Consider the following 15,037-nt stretch of genomic DNA (forward strand, 5'->3'; position numbering starts at 1 on the left):
GTATTGACGATCCAACGGTCCCGATTGGAGGAGCGGGTTCGGCCGTTGGATCATCCGGTCCACAGCTTTGAATAGCGGCGGTTGCGATTGTCCCCTCCGCATCAAATTTGCCCTTCTTTCACCCAACATCTCTCTCTCCACTCATAACTCCCTGTCCCCTCTCCCTCCGTGACACGCACCCCCCCTCCAGCGCGTGGGCCCGCACACGCGCGGAATAACTTCCTATAAAACTCCCGCACCCAACATTTCCAATTCTCAATCCTTTCTCCACAACAAAAATCAAAATCAAAATCAATTTCGCTCTACCTTCGCTGCTTCGATTTTCGCATAAATCATCAAGTGAAATGGAAAAAACTTCAGTAGCGACGGAGCTCAGATTAGGTTTACCAGGAAGAGACGAATCGGAGGCGAAGATATTAACAAGTGTTAGCAACAAGAGATCTTCTTCCGAGATGGACGATTCATGCGATCCGCAGCAGGAGTCCGTTGCGCCAGCTCTAAAGTTAGTTTCTGAATTTTTTTTGTGTGTTTGAGATCTGCTATGTGTTTGTGGATGTGGATCGGAGGCTTATCGGTTTGATTTGGTGATTTGTTTAGGGCGCAAGTGGTTGGATGGCCGCCGGTGAGATCCTACCGGAAAAACATTCTGCAGAAGAAGGCGGAGTCATCGTCATCGGATAGCTCGGCGATGTTCGTGAAGGTGAGCATGGATGGAGCTCCGTACCTGAGGAAGATCGATCTCAAGTTTTACACGAATTACCTCGATCTGCTCAAGGCTTTGCAGAACATGTTCAAGTGCACCATAGGTACAGATCAATTCATACAAATGCAACAAATCTCTCTCTCTCTCTCTCATATGGATTGGATTTTGAAATTTGTTTTTGTTCCGATTTGATTCAGGAGTGTATTCGGAGAGAGAAGGATACGACGGATCTGAGTTTGCGCCGACGTATGAAGACAAGGATGGGGATTGGATGCTGGTTGGGGATGTTCCATGGGAGATGTTTGTGACGTCTTGCAAAAGGATGAGAATCATGAAAGGCTCAGAAGCGAGAGGGTTGGGCTGCCTGTAGATCCACACACAGTGGACGTGTTTTGAATTCTTTCATGCAACATTTCAGAGAAAGAGAAGGGTTTTTGAAGACATGTGTATAGTCTTTCTTCTTCTTTTAAATGAATTTGGGGGAATTTGTAATGTATTTATAGATATAGAGTTAGCGTTACACTATACGATACTCCTATTTAATACAATTAGATCGAAAATTGGATTCTGGATCTGGCGTTTTTAAAATTACTCCACATAATATCACAAAATATTACTACTACTGTGGTAATCTATGGGTAGATCTGTTTGTAAAACCCATTTTTCATAATAAAATTCAATTTCTTTTTTGTTATATAATTTTTTTTGTTGAGAAGATACTATACAAACATGATAAATCCATCGTAAATATATTCCTAGTTTAGCTAGACGTGTGTTCTTTCTCATCATGACCTAATTACATGGTTGAGTTTCCGTAACCATAGCAAATAACATGATCGAATTGAAAATCCCTAATGCCCGATTAAGCAACCGAGCACGAGAGCGAGAGAGTGAGGGACCCTTAAGGTTGGCAACTAGGCAGAGTCAGGTCGGGTATTGTTTTCCCAATCTGTTATTATGATTATTATTATTACTATTGTACAATTATAATAAGAACTATCTCTTTAAATTTTATAATGTTCAACTTCTAGAGCCCAATGTGAAGATAAAAATCCATTACTTATCGAGGTTTAACTTATTTTGAGAGTAACAAAAATTCGTTATTGATCATCTTAAAAAAAATCTAGAACCCAAAATGTCAACAAGTCACACCTAGTCTTTTGCTTTTAATTTCCTCTCCAATATGAGAATGTTGAACCCAAAATCGCTAGGACCTCCTCTATTCTTTCATGGCGTGCAAGTTGCAACCTTTGCGACTTGGTGTCGTGCCGCCACCCTATTGACAGGTGTGCTATTATATTGCAACATCGATTGGTTGTTTTGTTTCTCGCAATCTATAGTTGACCCACAGAGATTGTAACATAGATTTCGTTTGTATTGTGTTAAAATTTCCATTTTTCCAAAATCTTGACAATCATCATACCTTGCTTGTCAATTGAAAGTCATGCATAACTATTAATTTGACGATAAGAAAATATGATAAAAGACATCGTATTGGAAAATTATAGTTTAATTTAATATAAATAAAATTGTGTATACTCTACTACATGTACGTGTTTAAATGAGATATTTTTCAGTAAACTCCTTAAATAACGATGTTCGACACAAAATCGACCATACACTAAAAATAAATAAATAAAACATTACAAAGAATTTAAATTTGACGGGCCTATAAATGTGGGAAGCCCATAAACTTAATTAAATGGGCCGATCCAAATTGTGGTCGTGTGTGGAACACGCGTCTGAACTGTGGCGCAGTGCGCACCTCGTTAATGTTAGACTCACCCCCCTCAATTTCTAAGTTCTTCAACTTTCACAACTAATCTCTCTCATTTTCAATTTCACCTAAGAATCCTTCGGATTGAACGGAAAAATGCTGCGCCGTCTCGCCGCCCAACGCTTTATCCAGCTCCGTCAAGCTTTCCGTCAGCCACAGGTTTTTTTCTTCATTATTGAGTTTTTTTTGGTGTTTGTCTTCTATATTTATTATTTCCGATCTTAAATTGTGTTTTGTGCAGGCATCGCGATCGTTCTCGACTGCGCTTAACTATGTGAGTTTGTTTTGATGTTTAATTTGATTTACTTGCTGAGATTCACCTAGCATTTTTTGTTGATTGTCTGAATTCAGCTGGTAGAGACCTGATTTATCGTTTTTTTGTGGATTTCAGCATCTTGATAGTCCGGATAATAATCCAGACCTTCCGTGGGAATTCTCGGCAAAGAACAAGGAAAAGGTAAGTTGTATTGACTGCTTCTGATTATTGCTGTTTTTGGTTCCTTTTTTTTCTTTTCAAATGTGGAATTTGAATGCACAAATGGTGTATCATTGATCTACTACTCCATTTAATAGTGATAGCTAGTTTAAAGGAGAGGAATGGTATTTGATTTTAGCTGTTTTAAGGGAGAAATGGTGTTTGCTTTGGTCAATTGCAGTTGTCAATGCTGATGATCTGTTTGTTTCTATGACATCAGTTGATAGGTTATGGAGTTCTTTTTTTCTAATTACTTTTTTCATCTCATAAGAATGCAAGGCTAATTTTATGTTGGCAAATGGCAATCAATGTAGGTTAATATTTCTAGTTTAGCATTTTTCTTTGGTATGTGTGTCCAATTATATAAATCAACCTAGACTTTTTGGTTGCAATGTGAAAATGCCTCCCAGTAGCATATTTGATTGATAATCACTGTTGCTATTATAGGTAAGTTATGCTGATAGAAAGTTAGAAACTATGGATAAGATATGCTTTGTTATAGCTTAGCACAGACAATATGTGTCTTTATGTATAAACTTTTTATTCTGCACAGGTTAAGGAGATATTGTCCCACTATCCTTCAAATTACAAGCAATCTGCTGTCATTCCCTTGCTTGATCTTGCACAACAGCAACATGGAGGTTGGCTATCGGTTTCAGCAATGAATCATGTATGTTAATCAGTTTTTATCAATGTCTTCTGCTGAATATACCTTTTATTGTATCTAAGTCCATCTCAGGTGTTTTGTTACAAAATTGTTCATGTGGAACCCGAAATAATATTGGTGCTATGCTGCAATACAGTACTAGTGATAAATTAAAGTTTGATTTAGGGATAAACATGCTTCATTCTGATGCTGTGACCAGAAGTGTTAGATGATAGTTGTCTCTTTTCCAATTGCCAACACTACTTGAGCTGTCAAGGTACAGATCTGCGATGTAGGGTGTAGGGATATCCTTGTTTGATAGAGATGCATTGTGTACACAACTTTACCTTTAGCAGCTGTAGACTCGTTGAGGATAGCATTTTTATAGGTCTCCTTAACTTCCCAACTAACATAATTAAGGATCATGTCTTGCTTCAGCTTAAACTTACATTATTAAAGATCACATCTTACTTGCTTCGCTTATATAGTGCTCCACTCTTCTTAATAATTCTGGTTATGATGGGTGTCTATAGGCTATAGGTCCAACTCTCTACACCCCCCCCCCCACCCCCCCCACACATCTCCCCAACCAGTAACTATTGATAGCGACAGTGATGTCTGATAGTATGTATCATCCTTGTTACTTCTGTATGGTTTTGTGATACCTGATTAGTATGATTAAACTAACATTGTATCTGAATTTTCTCTGTCATCATTAAAGGTTGCTAAAGTCATTGAAGTTCCTCCAATTCGTGTGTATGAGGTTGCAACATTCTATTCGATGTTCAACCGAACAAAGGTAATTATAATGTTCCAAATTGGTTATGAGAAGTTTTGGTGAATTTCTCATTAGCTAAGCTACCTGTTGGCAATTGAAGGTTGGAAAATACCACCTATTGGTATGTGGCACTACACCTTGCATGATTCGTGGTTCTAGAGAAATTGAATCAGCGCTATTGAATCACCTAGGAGTGAAGCGCAATGGTATATTTTCATTTATTCCAGTTTTCATGTATGTTTATTTTGTGACCTTTTGTGTTTTTGTAGCGTGGAATCTTGTGAAGCCTGTTTTGATTTAAAGCTCTTTGTTTACCTTCTGCAGAAGTAACTAAGGATGGACTTTTTTCTGTTGGAGAAATGGAATGTATGGTATGTTATCCTATGAGAATCTTTGCTATAATAGACATTTATTTTCTTGTTGTGCTTATTGAGCTGCTAATAAGATGGTGTTTCTTCACTATCACCATATCAGCAGCAAGTTATGTTCAGTCTGAGTCACTTAAGTTTTTTATCGGCAGTTTGAATCTGGAAGTGTCAATTTTATGATTTTAGATAGTACAAAGCTCTTGAGCTGCATCACTAAGTGCAAAGACACTATATCTGCAATCCCAATCATTTAATCATCTTTTCTGTTATGGGGTTAGATTCTTATGTTATTAGGGATGCTGCAGAGTTGCTTACTAGTTACTAAGTACTAATCATCATATCATGTTTGAATTGCGATTGAATGCTGTCTTTGATTTTGCTGCTTCATCATTTCATTTTTTCTAAAAATGAAATTAGAAAACCAGAGAAGTGGTGGTAATCCTATATTAAGAAAAAAAATTGTAAAACTAAGCTGGTATAAACTCCAGGTTTTCTTCCTGTCTAGCAATTCCGATGGAATAACCAGCATACGATTGATATAAATAAAGGATAACATTGGATAAGTAATATTAAGAGTAATAAAATGATCTAATCTGCTAACAGAAGCTAAATGCAATTAATGACATACTACTAAGGCTCTAATCAAATTCCGACCCTACAAATAACTAAATTATAGTGATTTTTGTTGAGCAATTTATGATGTGAGGTATTGTTGGTGTATTAGGGATCCTGTGTGAATGCTCCAATGATCACAGTTGCTGACTACTCCAACGGATCCGAGGGATATACCTATAACTATTACGTGAGTATTGTCTGTTTTCATTTTTGTGTTTTGCAGCTGAAATGCCTCAGAAATAACCGTAGTTGCTTTTGATTGTTGCAGGAAGATATCACTCCAAAGAGAGTTGTCGAAATCGTGGAGGCCCTGAGAAGAGGGGAGAAGCCACCTGTAAGAGAGCCATAGTTTGATATATCAAGATTGTCAATCATGTAGTTACTATGTTTAGTTACATGTCACATATGTTTTTATTTCAGCGTGGCACACAAAACGCAGCTCGCATAAACTCCGGACCAGAAGGTGGGAACACTACGTTGTTAGGTGAACCTAAGCCGCCTCCATGCCGGGACCTTGATGCCTGCTGAACGACGTGATTTTGAAATTATTGTTCCATAGAATGACGAGAAGTGATTGGAAAGCATCTGTAAGCTGTCAGATTTCCCAAAACGAATGTCAGAATTATGATTCTCATTTTGGCTCACCCTGCCAGCCAAATGTATTGGGTGGGACTATGGTGCATCTGCCAAAGCCTTGAAAACACTGTAAACTTAGATATTCTTGAAATAATGGTGCGATCTCTGGCAGCATCGGTGTTTGTTTGTCTATCAACGAGACTATGAAAAAGCGAGTTGTTCGTCTATCAATGAGACTATGAAAACGTGAGTTGAGTTTTGAGTATTTCAGTCGGCCTTGCCCTAAAAATAAATTGAAGCAACTGTAAACACACTACCCACCAGATAAAATGAATTAACATTCCTAACATAATCCAACCTTTTCACACATATTTCATTAGAAAGAAAACGGATAAGATAATTAAGGAAATTAAAAACTTCTTGACTAATTGAATATTTAGTCTAAGAACATCCACAATGGAGGCTAGTGGATAGGTTAGCCGATTCGCGGGCGCTAGCCGCTATAGTAGGCTCAATTTCGGCTAGCCGGTTGCATTTTTTTTAAAGTATTTTTTTTATGCATTTCTTTTATTTATTACATTTTTTAATGTATATTTTTATGCATTTTTTTCTTGTATTTTTTTATGATTTTTTTTTTAATTATGTAATTTTTTTTAGGATGTACCTTTTTTTTAATTTATATAAAATTATTGCATTTTTTATTGCATTTTTAATGTATTTTTTAATAAATTAGTGAGGAGTAGAGTAAGGCGGAGACTCGTGTGTGGAAGCCCGATTTTTATTTTAATTATGTAACTTTTTTTTAATTAATGTATTTTTAAAAAAAAATGAAATTAATGAATTTTTTCATATATGTGTCGTAAATTTAATTTCGTATTTTATGTTTAATTCCGTAAATTTAATATTTTTTTAATAGTGTTGATGATGTGGCTAGCCTATTGCTTGTCCAGTTGCTTATCCTAATGATGTGGCAGGAGGAATTTTAATGCTGGATGACGTGGCAGTAGGAGAATTACCATCGTGGATGCTCTAAGAATGAATAAGTACAACAACAGGATTGCGCATTGCTATGATAATGTGGCGAAAGCAATGATAGAAAGTGAGTTTGCATTGGACTAAGCGTCCTACTTTTCTGGGAAAATAATAATAATAAAACCATTATCCAGATTTCTAACCATTCAATTCCACTGAAGATAAATAACACTAAAATTACATTATATATACACCCCCAACCACATCGAAAAAGGGTCCCCGAATCCACTACCAAAATCAGCATATCCCCACCACTAAACTGCTTTCATCACCAAAGCAGCCAACCCCATATGATGGAAAAACATCATCATAAAGAGAGCATTGACATTTTTACCTCCAACCCCACCAAGTTGCACGCACATCTCCCTTGGGGGGATTTACGACGGGGGGCTAGACTCGGGTTTCACGAGTGGCACGGTGTCTGGAGGCTGGGCGTCGTAGATTGCAGAGGCAAGGGATATTGGCATAAGGCAGAGGGCCTTGGATTGAAGAAATTGCATTGCAGCACCCACGTTTTCTTCCATAAGCTTAGCGACCTGTCGTTCGGTACCATCGTTCGACCACTTCTCCCAGGCTGGCTGCGTTCTTCCCCCGTCACTGCCTTCTTCCTATCAAAGTTGGGCATGAAGATTATATCAAAAATCTTTCTATAGAGACAGGTTCTCACTGCAGAAAATAGTTCTTATTAGTTATTAGTAGTTAGTTACCTCCACAGATGATATTGGGATGTCTGTGACAAGTGGAGCCACTGCACCGGCCCCTCCCAATCTACTCATGCTCAACACCTGGGATATAGATAGTGACGAGTTAAGCCGAAGAAAGTGCCAATGAATTATGCAAGAGATTTTGGCGGCTAAGCCACCCCTCCTCAAAAGAAGCTAGACAGCATAAATGGAACTCATGACAAAGTATTTCAGTGCTTTAAGGAAAGGTCACTGCATAATATTAAGTGGTACAGTCATGATTTTTCCGAAGGCTAAAGATAATTGAGAAAAGAAAAAAAAAAGTTAATTCGTCGTGGAAAAATACCGTTATGTTTTTCATTACAATCAGGCATAGAGTTTAAGGATGGTGCACCTAACAACCAGTTAATAATAGATAAAACAACTAAGCTTTCGCATGCAATAAGCAATGTAGAAGATGATAGTAGCACCAAAGGAGTAGTAAAACATCACGTCTAATTCTATGGATGCCTATAAAAATCAGTCACATCAAATCCACACTACACACTTTCATCTGTATTATATCTATAAAGACATACACACCTTCACTTGGAGTCTCAAGAACTTCACATAATCCACAATTTCATCAAGCATAGCTGCTCTATCAGTCTGCAGGAGATATTCCATTCAAGTATGAGGATATTCTTATTGAAAGTAGATCGTGCAATAATATAAAGTGAAAAGCTTTATCGGAAAAAGAGACACTGAATCAAAAAAAGGAAGGGAAGTGATAACAAACTCTTTTTGAAAGATCTCTGGCTTTTGTCCTCTCACCAAAAGATAAGTTTGAGGCTATAGTATGCTGTAAAAGATAGAGAAAGATTACCTTATTGACACTGGGAACTAAATCTTGCAATGCTCGTATTCTTTCAGCAATTCTTTCTCTCCGCAACTGCAATAAGAGTTTTGCTAAATTAAACCTTCCAGCTAGCTAAAAAAACCCATTTAATAGACTTCCTTCAAGATTGTTGTTGACAACCAGCAAAAATTTACATGAAGTTTCACTCTTATAAAAAACTCAACTAGCCACAAGATATCAAAATAATTCATCCCTCTGCAAGCATATAAAACGACTGAAGAAAGTGTTTCACATTGCCATTTGAAGAAATCAAACAAAATCCTTCTAGATTTGTTACTGTTCCCGGCCAAATCTAAGTCAACCAACACTGTAACAAAAAACAAATGGAGCAATCAACTGTAAGAGCATTTTCTGGAGAATCAACTACGCATACCCTCTCAGCGATACTGTGTGGATCTGTTGCTTGGCCTCGTCTAGCTCGTACCCTTGGACGAACTGCAGGAGGCTGAGGTTGAGGCGCTGCAGGAACAGTATTTGTCATTGGCTGACCATGAAATCCCTACAAATTCAAGAGAAGGTATCTACTGAGCTTACGGTGATATCAAGAGCTACATAATCATCATAAGTAACAAAAGCCTCTTCTCTACATTCCCTTAACCAATTGCACCTATCAACCAACCCCAAAATATGACCAAATTTCATCAAAAACAAGTTGTACATCACACACACACACAAGGAATAACTAACATAAGCTAAAGAAATATACTCCAAAAATCACCAGAAGCAAAAAAAAACCTCCTCTGTACATTTCCTTGACCAATTGCACCAATCAATCAACCCCAAAACATGACCAAACTTCATCAAAAACAAGTCGTATACGCGCGCACACACACACAAAAAGAAATAACTAACATAAGCTAAAGAAATATCTACAGCACAAACGATTGTACGTGATACAACAATATTAGTTCCTTTTGCATTCTATAATTTAACCGAACTGAATCAACATTCAAGCTTAAAAATGTGGCAGTTATCACAGGGAGAACAATCGATATCATCTCAATTTCCAAAAACTAGCCCTAATTGGTAAAACCTCATCGAACTCACACACCGAATTCCACAAAACTTGTACCGGTTTAACAGAAGCGGCGCCGCGGGAATCAAAGGCATCATCGCGGAAGAACCTCCTCCCGCTCCCAAAGGCGTCGTTGAACCCCGCTTTCCCCTGCTCCAAGCTCAACCCCAACGGGAAACCCGCCGCACCCGTACCACCACCTCCGACGCCGTATCCGCCGCCGAGACCGACCCCCATGGGGCCTCCCAAGTGAGGCGAGCCGAGCTGCAGCATCATCGCCGGCGAAGGCGCCGCCGCCGCGTCGCCTCCGGCCAAATTTTCATCGGCGCCGGTACCGTAGCCCTGGAACCCTAGAATCTGCTCGAGGAAGTCGTCGGACGGGGCCTCGCCTGGATTATTCGCCATGGCAGCGAGCTCCGAGCTCACGATCGTCGTCGATTGAGTTTCAAACCTCGTAAATTTCTCAAATCACATTCACCAACAACGAATTCGAATCAACAGCAGTGAAATTGTGTGTGTGTGTGGCGGTTGAAGAGCTCGCGCCTAGAGAGAGAAAGAGAGAGGTGAAGAGAGAGAGAGAAGCAGCTTTATTTCTGGTGTGCTTTCTTTTTCTGGTGAGAAAATAAGAGCGGAAAATCGGGGGTCGCTTTTTTCTCACATTAAATTAAATCAAATACACTTCCACTTTTTAATTTTTTCTGATAATCCTAAATTAAAATTAATGTGACAAAATCAAATACTCCAGTAGGATATAATTGCAAAACGATGTCGTTTAATTTTGAATATAAATTAAAACAACTGTGATGTAATGGTAATCATATGGACATTATAATTGATTTTGCTACTTCAATTTTGATTTTGATTTTCGACCATTTTTGTGATAATTAAATTTTAAATTGTTGCACGGAAGTGCACATCTATTAATAAGCTTTGAGATATTATAATAATGTCACCATATTTTAATATATTATAGAATTAACACGATAAAATCATGTGGCCATCTAAAAATGCGAATACTTACTTTGCAATAAATTGAAAGATGACAATATTACTATGACACATCACATTAACGAACAATTAACTCAAAACAAAATACATTTATTTGCATTTAATGAAATACTAGTATACTCTATAGGGGAATATCGATATTTGCTTCTTTAAATTCAAATAATAATGTCAAATTTCGTAAGTGATTCTTTATTCTTATGAACTTGTGCTTCAAATAACTAAATGAATAGATTCACACACATACGTACATGATGAGGTGTGTCAAATTAAGTAAGTGAGTATTTATCATAAAAATTGTGACAAATTGTCTTAATCAATGTCACCAAAGTCTTCTAGGAGACCTGTTTTCTGGCATGGAAAAATGGAAGGATAATGATAAAATAAAATTGGGTAAAAAGAAAAGGATTAAAGCTAATTGGAGAGAAATCGCTTTCAAGTATGGCAAAAGAGTCAAACAAGTGGACATTTTTTATGTTAAATAATGACATGCTAAGAATTCTTATATTGACAAACAATGACTTAATTGACTTCTCATTCAAAGAGGGTCATGATTCAAATTTCCAAAATTTCAATTTCATATAGGTGAGTGAAATGATGAGAAGACCCCAAGTCAAAAGGTAATAGTATTGCAAAATGGTTTCATTTTATTTTATTGTATTGCATCTAGCCTTAATTAAGTTAACATGTCTCAATTTAATGTGATATTTACAATAATAATGTTTTACGTTCTTACCACTTCTGGCATCGCAATTTATCACAATTCTAGTTACATCACTTGTTTTCACAAGCACGCATCTTACTTTATATATGAACGTCAGTGCCACCCAAAATTTATTGGCTGACCCAAATAAACTAACTAAATTTAAAAGCATAGAGTTCAATTCTAAGGTTATAAAGACAACAACTCAATCCACCGTACAAGTGTGAGAAATACTCTTTAAATTCTGAAACAAAAAAATTCCAAAGGATGGAATATGTTCCAATATTTCTCTTTGGATGAATGATCATTATCAATTCTGCTCATGACTTTGATTAGACAATTATTTTGGTAAAATATTAAACTAAAGATGACAGCATTTACAAGATAAATAAATGGGAGTGAGACAAAAGAAGTGGAATGTGATTCCACCAAGAATCATAATCGACAAATCTAATGACTTAGATTTTGGATTTAATAGCATATGATGAGAGAATTCTTTATTGCAAAAGATGGTAACATGCGTCAGTTTCTTGGTGCCTATAAAGGAAAGCTTCTTTAGAAATATGAAACAAAAAATCATTCAAATATTTACATAATGGCACCACTACAAAAGAAAAATGGGTTTCCAAAAATTTAGATATGTAGAAGAAATAGAAACTCAGGCAAATCAATTTTTCTTGACTAAAAAACTAATTAAGCAAGATTTACGTACTTAGGGAGTGTTTGTTCCGTTGGTTCCCGCTTTAAAACATCTGCTGCGGTGCTCTTCCGCAAGAGCGGGAGTCGTGCTGACGGCATGACGAGAGACGTGCTCCCCGTTGTGCTCTTGTCGACTGCACGGACGTGCTCTTGCCGAAGAGCATCGTCCTTGCCAACAAGCAGGCGACGCGGCATTTTCTAGTTGGGCATTGACACCCAATCTAAAGGTACCGTTAATTTTTTTTTTAAATTCGTAAAAAATAATCAAAAAATAAAAAAAAATTAATTTGATTTTATGGATTTAATTTTGTAATTTATAATTTTATGAATTTAATTATGTAATTCTTAATTTTTATGATTTTAATTATGTCTTTTTATTTTTATTTTTTAGTATTGTAATAGTATTTCTGTATTTTGAATGTATTTTAATATTGTGGAAATATTTTAGCAATTGAAGTATTTAAATTGAATAATAAAATTGTGGTACCTATGAATAATGTAAGAGCATGCCTTGTGGAAGAGCAGAGAATTAAAAATGAATAAAGGTGGGTTTGGGCCCACATTCGTGCTCTTGCACAATAACATGGATGTGGATGCTCTTTCCACTTATCTTGAAAAAGTATTAAAATGGAGTAGTTATCAGACACTTTCCTCAAGTTCCTTGTTTCGGGACCGTTGTTTGGTTTGTATACATCCATTAAAGAGTAAGGACAAAAAATGATCCTAAACATATGACGATTCTATAATTTTGGTCCAGAACAATACCATTTTAATTATTTGGTCCTGAATTTTTTATGCAAATATTGGAGATTCAAATACTTGGCAGCCACAACAGTGATTGCTCTGTATCCCTCCAATAGTAATAATGCAATTAGCACCATGCTCCACCGCCTCAACAAGCAATAATTCTGAGTTTCCTGACCTTTTCGCCACTCAATTACATTCCTAAAAGATCAACGAGTGGCCATATCCGCCCCTTGTTTTATTCTCTTTTCATTGGACATCACAACGACCATATCTACTGCCATCACGGCAAGGGCCACGGAAACCGCAGTTGCCTCCATCACCGTTGCCGCGATTCTTAGTCTCATCTAATAGAATCTCTAATTATTTCTTTAAAGTAGTCGCGAAATTTAATTACTCTTTATACTTATTCTGGAGTAGTTCTATTTTCTCAAAAATAATTAAACTTGAATAATTATTAATCAAAATAGGAATCTTGCCTTTTTATTTCAGCCCAAGCATTGTACTCACTCACAGCCCACATAATTTAATTACTTCTCGGCCCAAAGTTCAAGTCCAGCCCAACTAAACCTTGAAATTTATTCGGCCCAGCCATAAAATTGCTTTCATTATCCAATTTTTATTAGTAAAATATAATTGCATATGAGCTTATTTTTTAATCAAGTAAAGGAGAGGCTCGATGCTATATTTATTTAATCTATAAAAATTTATGTATTTATTAATTATAACAATGATATGTTTATTTATATATTCAGTCTAAAATTATTTATTTATTCATTATGATAGTGATATGTTAATTATAATTTGATTTATTATTTTAGAACTAAACAGTTACAAACTTAGGTTTCAATTTGTGATTTATGAATTTGAGAATGACTTATTCAATTTTTTTTTATCATAGTAGTTGTTATTTAATGTGTAGTAAATATTATAAATATCTAATATATAAAATTACAATATAATGTTTTATTTTTTATATAAAATTTGTGATTTATGAATTTGAGAATGACGAAATATTCAAATTTTTTTTTTATAGTTGTTATTTGATGTGTAGTAAATATTATAAATATCTTATATAAAAAATTATAATATAATTTTTTTATTTTTTTATATAAAATTTCACCACCAGCTCATTTATATTTCTGGATCCCTCACTAATTGTACAAATATGATCATAGAGTTGTGATCAATGTCGAACCAATTTTAAAGACCGAACTAGAGACCAAATCTGGGCCATTAGATCTAGTTTTTTTGATGAGACATGCTGCTGTGAAAATTTTTCGGCTTCATTACAAGCCCATTTTACTTCATTATATATGTTTATTACTTCATTCTGTACTTCAAATGCTTCTACACATCCTTCATTCCAATAATTTATTACATTATCTCATATGTTTATTAAACCATATTAGCGTCATGGCGTTGGTGATAGATATTGTAGAGAGAAAGAACGGTACGCGACGGCGAAACCACATTTATGTACTGGAATGAAGTAAAAAACCTACTGGAATGAAGTAAAAACCTACTAGAATGAAGTAATAACCTACTAGAATGAAGTAATATATTCTGGAACGAAGTTAAATCTTCGTAACATGTTAGTATGACTTATTTACCTTCAGATGAATTAAAATAGGCTCGTGATGAAGGCGAAAATAATTTATAAATTTCTGTATCTTATCCATAAAAAACTAGATCTAAAAGCCCTAATTTGGTAGGGTTCGGTGGTTCGGTCTTTAAGAGTGGATTTGTGGATAATGGGACTCTATAATCATAATTTTAATAATTACATTAATATTTTCTCAATAATTAAATAATTGATGACATACTAATAACAATAATGCATAATGTATTAATAAATATGATTACTACTATATTTAAATAATTAAAGTATTTTATTATTGTTATGCAACTATATATATGTGAGCACACGCAAACTTTTTTTTACACTTGATCTTATTGTTTATTCGATGATAGTATTTCTTCGAAGTCAGCCATACATTTTTCTTTCATAAGAAGTTTCTTTAGTATAAATTAAAAGTTTCTGCCTTAAATTTTGCCAACATGGAATATCTCTAGAGCATGCATATCATCATTAGTTTCATCTTCCATACTAGATGTAATGTAGCTTCGACTATTACACGTAGGTTTTTTGCATTCAACGTAGCCAAATTTACGCCGGAAACTTTATTATGGGAAATTCGCACAATTTGAAAAGTTGATGATTTTTAAGACCACTTTTATAGATTGTGGAAAATATCAAATTTTTATGAAAGTTCATGATTTTTCTGATCAATTTCCTTTTTTTAATTCTAAAATTTAT

General features: G+C 35.6%; 3 protein-coding genes across 3 annotated transcripts; 2 read left to right on the top strand and 1 right to left on the bottom strand.

The window, feature by feature from the left end:
- Window positions 1–247: 247 nt before the first annotated feature.
- LOC125223304 (auxin-induced protein 22D-like) lies at window positions 248–1,271 on the top strand. The gene is made up of 3 exons (XM_089062954.1): window positions 248–502; window positions 598–806; window positions 901–1,271. Exons 1-3 carry the CDS (start codon window positions 345–347, stop codon window positions 1,071–1,073), a joined length of 540 nt encoding a protein of 179 aa, XP_088919080.1. The 5' UTR covers window positions 248–344; the 3' UTR covers window positions 1,074–1,271.
- Window positions 1,272–2,488: 1,217 nt separating this feature from the next.
- LOC125223303 (NADH dehydrogenase [ubiquinone] flavoprotein 2, mitochondrial-like) lies at window positions 2,489–6,203 on the top strand. The gene is made up of 10 exons (XM_048126388.2): window positions 2,489–2,639; window positions 2,722–2,754; window positions 2,872–2,937; window positions 3,509–3,625; window positions 4,323–4,400; window positions 4,480–4,585; window positions 4,704–4,750; window positions 5,472–5,549; window positions 5,631–5,696; window positions 5,783–6,203. Exons 1-10 carry the CDS (start codon window positions 2,577–2,579, stop codon window positions 5,888–5,890), a joined length of 762 nt encoding a protein of 253 aa, XP_047982345.1. The 5' UTR covers window positions 2,489–2,576; the 3' UTR covers window positions 5,891–6,203.
- An 825-nt stretch (window positions 6,204–7,028) lies between these two features.
- Window positions 7,029–10,175, bottom strand: LOC125223302 (transcription factor UNE12-like). Its single transcript, XM_048126387.2, has 6 exons — window positions 9,624–10,175; window positions 8,925–9,050; window positions 8,519–8,584; window positions 8,236–8,301; window positions 7,678–7,755; window positions 7,029–7,578 (listed from the first exon to the last, which is right to left on the bottom strand). The coding sequence occupies exons 1-6, from the start codon at window positions 9,969–9,971 to the stop codon at window positions 7,348–7,350; spliced, it is 915 nt and encodes a 304-aa protein (XP_047982344.1). The 5' UTR covers window positions 9,972–10,175; the 3' UTR covers window positions 7,029–7,347.
- Between the last annotated feature and the right edge of the window lie 4,862 nt (window positions 10,176–15,037).

The sequence above is a fragment of the Salvia hispanica genome, chromosome 1, assembly GCF_029641045.1.
Source record: "Salvia hispanica isolate PSC_SH4W2 chromosome 1, Shi_PSC_v1, whole genome shotgun sequence".
NCBI classification, from domain to species: domain Eukaryota; kingdom Viridiplantae; phylum Streptophyta; class Magnoliopsida; order Lamiales; family Lamiaceae; genus Salvia; species Salvia hispanica.